This window comes from Pelodiscus sinensis, chromosome 1 (genome assembly GCF_052426305.1).
Source record: "Pelodiscus sinensis isolate ZL-2025 chromosome 1, ASM5242630v1, whole genome shotgun sequence".
NCBI lineage: Eukaryota > Metazoa > Chordata > Testudines > Trionychidae > Pelodiscus > Pelodiscus sinensis.
In genome coordinates, this window is record NC_143052.1 from 120,400,920 (window position 1) to 120,406,919 (window position 6,000).

The window sequence follows — 6,000 nt, forward strand, 5'->3', positions numbered from 1 at the left end:
TGCGGACAAATTGGAGCAGGTCCAGAGAAAAGCAACAAAAATGATTAAAGGTCTAGAAAACATGACCTATGAGGGAAGATGGAAAAAAATTGATTTGTTTAGTCTGGAAAAGAGAAGACTGATGGGGGTCATAATAGCGGTTTTCATGTACCTGAATGGTTGTTACAAGGAGGAGGGAGGAAAAAGTATTCTCCTTAACCTCTGAGAATAGGAAAAGAAGCAATGGGCTTAAATTGCAACAAGAGAGGTTTAGGCTGGACATTGGGAAAAACTTTGTCAGGGTGATTAAGCATTGGAATAAATTGCCTGGGGAGGTTGTAGAATCTCCATCATTAGAGATTTTTAAGAGCAGATTAAACAAACACTGGTTAGGAATGGTCTGGATAGTGCTTAGTCCTGCCATGAGTTCAGGGGGCTGGGGTTGATGACCTTCTGAGGTCTCTTCCAATTCTTTGAGTCAATAATTCTGGGATTATAAATGAGAATGAAGACCCAGGTTCTTGAAATTAATGGAAGTTGGGTGTCTAAATACCTTAAAGAACTGGGCTGTGTCTTTGTATCTTCAAAAAAGTTGATATTTCGAATGAGATTAAAAAGAACAAGATATTGGGACATCATTTAAAAAATATGGTATTACAGCTTTGCTCATTACATTCTGTACTGACAGACTCTCACAGGTTACAACCAATTTTTCACCAAAATTCTAAAAAGCATAGAGAGGAGAAAGTGTTGACCTGGACTAGCGACATTGAGGTAATAATTACATGTACATTGTCTCAGCTTAGCTATTTCAATGTAAAATCCTAGTGAAGCTAGCTCTCTTGATTTAAAAACATGCCGCCTTTTACAGAGAAGATATATCTTGCGTGTTTGGGAATCTCTCTTGTCTGTCAATTTTCACCCCCCTCACTTCATACCACAAAGCTGCCACAGGCATTCAAAAAAAGGTAGCAATTTTTTTAATAATGGAAAAGTGAATTTTTTTACCACACAAGCACCGAATCCATTTTTGGACAGACTTGAAAACAATAGAAGTCTTCCTGGGCTGAGAACAGATCTGCCAAATTTCAGCCCCAAAGGAAAAAAATTCAAAGCATTGCTCAGCAGCTGCTGAAACATCCTGCTAGAATGAAAACACTTGTCATTCCTTGGTCCACTTATTAAAAAAGAAAGTTGACTACTTGTTATACTTAAAAGAAAAATAGAACTGTAAGTTAAGTCAAAAGCTTGCTTCTATACTGGCTCATCTGCAACTTTGTTTGCATCCTCAGGCATTTACATAGTTGACAGGAGGTTCCGCTCCCCCGATGAATCGTGCAACCAGTTGACTCAGTTCTTGTATGGATTTTGCCAGCAGTCACGGCGCCAGAGGATTATCCAGAGAAATCGAACGGAGAGGCTCTCAGATCTACTAGACTGGAGATACTTAGGCAGGGTATGTGAATGTGTTTAAGGGTTGCATACCAAACTCTTGGCCCAAACACACTTCCACCACCATAGTTTTTGGGGATAGAACCTGTTGTTATTAGCACCAAAGTCCCTTTCAGAGAAGTTTCCCTTTTAACTTACAGTTAAGGATGTGCTCAAGTGCCCGCTTACTCCCATACCTGAGAGAATCGCCTTGATCTGCTTGTTTCGTGCAGGAGCCAAATGCGATGTGGAGGCCTTGTGTCCATGGTGCGGGGGAGGTCCCATTACACCGGGGTTTGGCCAGATCCAGCCCACCTAACGCTTCGATCCAGCCAGTATCTGGCTGCTTTCTATTTATATCCTTCTGCTCTTGACATCAAATTTATAGGTGGTGGCTCAGTCAGCAGGATCCTATTTAAATAGCTCACTGCTCCCAATTGCAGCGTTACCCTGATAGGGCCGGAGCCATGAGCCTTTTAAATAGCTGCAGCAACCCAGGATGGCTGCCAGGCACTGTGGTAGTGGCAGGGCCAGGAGCCCTTTGCTGTGTTTTTACTTCAAGGCCTCCGGCCCCAGACAACTCTGCAGGGAGGCTAGTTCCCAGCCCTACCACTTCCTCCCCAAGCCTCACTCTTCTGGTGGGTGGAGCTGGCCCATGACCACGTACCAAAGTTCATTAAGCGGTCCCCCTGCAAAAATTATTGCCCACCCCTGCGTTACAGGATCACAGCTTGCCACGGTAAATTGTCATTTCAGCGTGGATCCCCAGAATGAGCAAAACTGTTGGGTTTTTTTAAACTTCACGCTGAGACTTTTTTTTAAATTTGCAAAACAATGTCAAGGTCAAAAATCTATGTTTCCTATGTCTACCTACATTCATTTTGAAGAATGTGTCTGTTTTAATGTGTGTAATGTGTTACAGTATTACATTCATGAGCATATATAATATATTTCTACTCTGGAAAGAGAAACGGGTGCTATATTTTAGGGATAAAAGAAATGCCTCCACCTCCCCAGAAAGATAAGACCGGTTTAAATAGGTGCCCTACGCCATGTCATATTCCTTAATTACCCAAGAGTGTATCTTCACTGAAGCCAAAGAAGCAGCTTCTGTTCAGTTACCCCAGTATAAATCTCTCAGGATTTGATCAATTATGTCAGTGCAATGTGTTCATAGTTTCACAAGGGCCATGCCAGCTGGGTTAGCCTTAGTTAAGGATCCAGTCAGTCTTTCTTCAGCATCTTTGAGAAGATAATAGTGTTCCTGTTCCTGTCTCTGCCTAATTGTGCCCAAGTCTTTACGAGGTGGTTGTACATGTAGATCTGTTTTCTTTTTGCAGTACTATATGCATGCCAGACACCTGGCTCTGAGCAGAACTTTCCCAGATAAATTTGAGATGGAACCAAATGCTCCACCAAAGGTATGTCTATCAGTAGAGATGATTTTAGTCTGCATTTTAACAACTGTCTTGAGAGAGAGAAAGAAAAGCCTGATGAACAATATTTCATTTAACCTCAAGCAACGTTTAGTTGAGTTCAGTGTTTTAGTACAGTCAAATTCTGCTACAAGAGTGTATGGTAGGGATATTAAAATGTTAATGTGTAACCCCACTGCATTTTATAGCAGTTTTATAGCAGTTACACATTTGCACTTGGGGGCAGGCAGCTCTGCCGGAGCCAGTGCTTGCCTGCTCCCCCCTGCCCCATCTCTGATACAGAGGCAGCAGGGAAGTGCTGCATGTAACCATTAGGATTCACTGCTGAACCCAGGCTCATTGGTTAATCGTGTCAAATGGATAAACATTCACATCACTAGTGTCTGGATGCCCAATAGAAAACCCCATCACCTGAAATAGGGATTTATGAAACAGGGACATTTTAAAAAGGGAAAGGAGTTGATACTCCTGTGATTATTTGCCTCATCAAAAACTAGATTTGCTCCACTTCATTATTCTTGTATTTTGCTACATTGTTATAGCTGCTGCAGGGCAAGGTAGGTTCAATGCTTTGAAATGAATGAGCATGTTAGGGAACTCGACTGCTTATTTTAGAATTCCTTCCAGACTAGTAAGAGTCGGAGTATGACAGAAGGCTTTAGAAGCCTAGATCTGCAATGAGATCTTAGAGCTTACTTCTCGTACAGCCTTGCTGTTCCAATAATTTAGCTATGCTGTTCCGCATGTGGGCAAAACCAGCCTTGAATTCCTCCAAAGAGAAAGCAGGTTAAAGGTTATACCATATCTTATTCAAGAGGCAGTTTTCTTTAGATTGGCAATAAGATCCCAGATGCCATCATATAATGGTGTTAAAGCTTCACATTATTCTGCCAGCTGAGAAGGGCATTTTGCATACAGTCCATATTGTTAACCACTAAAAATTATTCTTCACACCAAGGATTAATATGCTGGACCCTGATGTGAAAGTAGTGTAATGGGAGCAGCTAAGTGTGCCTGAAAGTAACTGCACAACCTATATTGCACTTATAGTGAAATAAAAGCACAACAGAGACCTGACAAAGGCTTCTCTTCTTGAATGGCCCTTTAATCTGTTTGAAACTGAAGTTTGTTTGGTTGGGTTTTTTTATAGGGTTTGATAAACTCTGTAAATTGGGGAGGGGAAAGAATATGCACTTTTCCTGTTAAAATTGTATTTAAATTCACAGATGCTTGGGCTAGATCATAGCCCTGGGAATAAAATAAGTTGCAGTGTTGCAATAGGCATGTCCAAGTATTCCTCCAAGAGCTCCTGGTCAAGCAAGGAGCACATACCTGCTGCTTTACTCCTTATGGGCTGCAGCTTACTTCCCCTGCTGTATTAATATGGGTCTGCGGGCCCAGGCTGAGAGTGATTGATTGGCACATGGCCCCAGAGGAGAAGGAAAAGGACATGCCTTGCACTCTGTAGGCTGCACAGCAGATGGGAATCGCATCTATCATGTTTTGCTTGCTCTTTTCATATGGTTTCTCTGTGCAGATTACATCAGTTTTGGCGCCCAATCACACAGGCAGTAAATAGATTTAAGGGCATCTAAATCTGGTGTATGGAGCAGGTGTAGCCTTCATTAACTTATACGTAATCTTTGCCTTGGCCCTGTGGATACTTTGACCTACCATCACTCAGTATAACCAAACAAGTTGTGGCAGTGTAATGTTTATTTCTTGCTTATGTTTCTGGCAGACAGATGGTTTTAGGTACCCTCGGCCTTCATCAGTGCCCCCATCACCTTCCGCGTCTCAACATTCCAGCCCTCATCATAGCGAAGGGGAGGACGAAGATGAGGATGAAAGATATGATGAGGAGGAAGAGGCCGAAAGGGACAGGCAAAACATAAAGTCACCTTTTTCCCTCGGAGTACTGCCACAAGGAAAGAAAAAGCAACATGGAGAATATAGGAACTGAATTCCTTTGCTGTCATCCCAACGCGGTCTTCATCCATTAAAGAGCATCCAAGTGTAGGCTAGTCAATCTCTCTGAGTTAAGGGCAGTGCAGTGTGGTTAGGGAACCTTAAATAAGCATTATTTGGGTTAAACTGTTTGAAAACCTAACTATATTTTACCTTACAAGTGAATGGTAATTCTACTCTCTGCCTCAGAGGTAGAAGAGCATTTTCAAACCTTATTTAACCTAGAGGATGTGGCAATCCCTGTGTGATAACTCCAGCTAGATTGCACATACTGTAGATTATATTTTTGTCTGTATAATTATTTGAGCTTACTTGTAATTCATGAAGACAAGTCCATTATAGTCACTACAAAAGAATGCATACTTCCATCCCTTCCACTCCCTAGCAAACAGACACCACCTTTGGGCCCCGACTGGAATGTTTTAAAGAAATAGTTACCTGGGGAAACCTTGGCACAGTTAAGAAAATGGTTTTTTCCCTCTCCTGTTCTAAACCTACATCACTTTTTTAAAAAAAAATGCTTAAAGTGAAAAGAAATGTCTTGATGCTACTTGTGGGAAAATATCTGGTGGTGTTTTGTAAGATGACTTCATATGAAAATGCCTGTGGAGTTGTCTAGAACCACAAAAAACAGCAGACTGTTTTTCTGGTTTCTTTCGAATGCTACATTTTATTGCATTTTTTTCCTCTTCACTGTGGTATGTTGATGAAGTTGGGGAGATACATTCGTGTGACTTGGCTCAAAAAAGTGATAAAATTCCTGGAAATGATTCCTTGCCTCTGTGAATAAATCCACATGCCATATTGTGTTGTAATAACATTGTCTCAAAAATCTAAATTTAAAAGCCTGAGCTCTGTCTGTCCTTGGGAGTTTTCTAGTCCAAGGCCACCACCTATGAAAATACATGAGTTAGCAGTGCCTACGGTTAAGTGTGCTGTGGTACTACCAGAGCCAATTGAGGTCAGGGCACTATTGGGCTAGATCTTGTTCAGTCATGTAATGAGGAAGTTTCCTTGCCCGGAAGAGTTCACAATCTGAATAGACTGAATAAAAGAGGGAAAACAAAGGCACAGAGATGCAATGACTCACTCAAGAACACCAGACAGCAGAGCTGTGAACAGAACCCAGTTCTCTGAAGTCCTAGTACAAATCTCTAGTCAGTAGACAAAACGGCTAATTGTTCTA

The 6,000-nt window shown here is 41.6% G+C and overlaps 1 protein-coding gene across 1 annotated transcript in view; it reads left to right on the forward strand.

The window, feature by feature from the left end:
* GYS2 (glycogen synthase 2) overlaps positions 1-5,618 on the forward strand; it is a 64,003-nt gene extending 58,385 nt beyond the window's left edge. The window contains exons 14-16 of the mRNA XM_006127656.5: positions 1,272-1,435; positions 2,751-2,831; positions 4,588-5,618. Of these exons, the coding sequence (XP_006127718.1) occupies positions 1,272-1,435; positions 2,751-2,831; positions 4,588-4,809 (467 nt within the window). The 3' untranslated portion in view covers positions 4,810-5,618. The remainder of the gene's footprint in view (positions 1-1,271; positions 1,436-2,750; positions 2,832-4,587) is intronic.
* Positions 5,619-6,000: the final 382 nt, after the last annotated feature.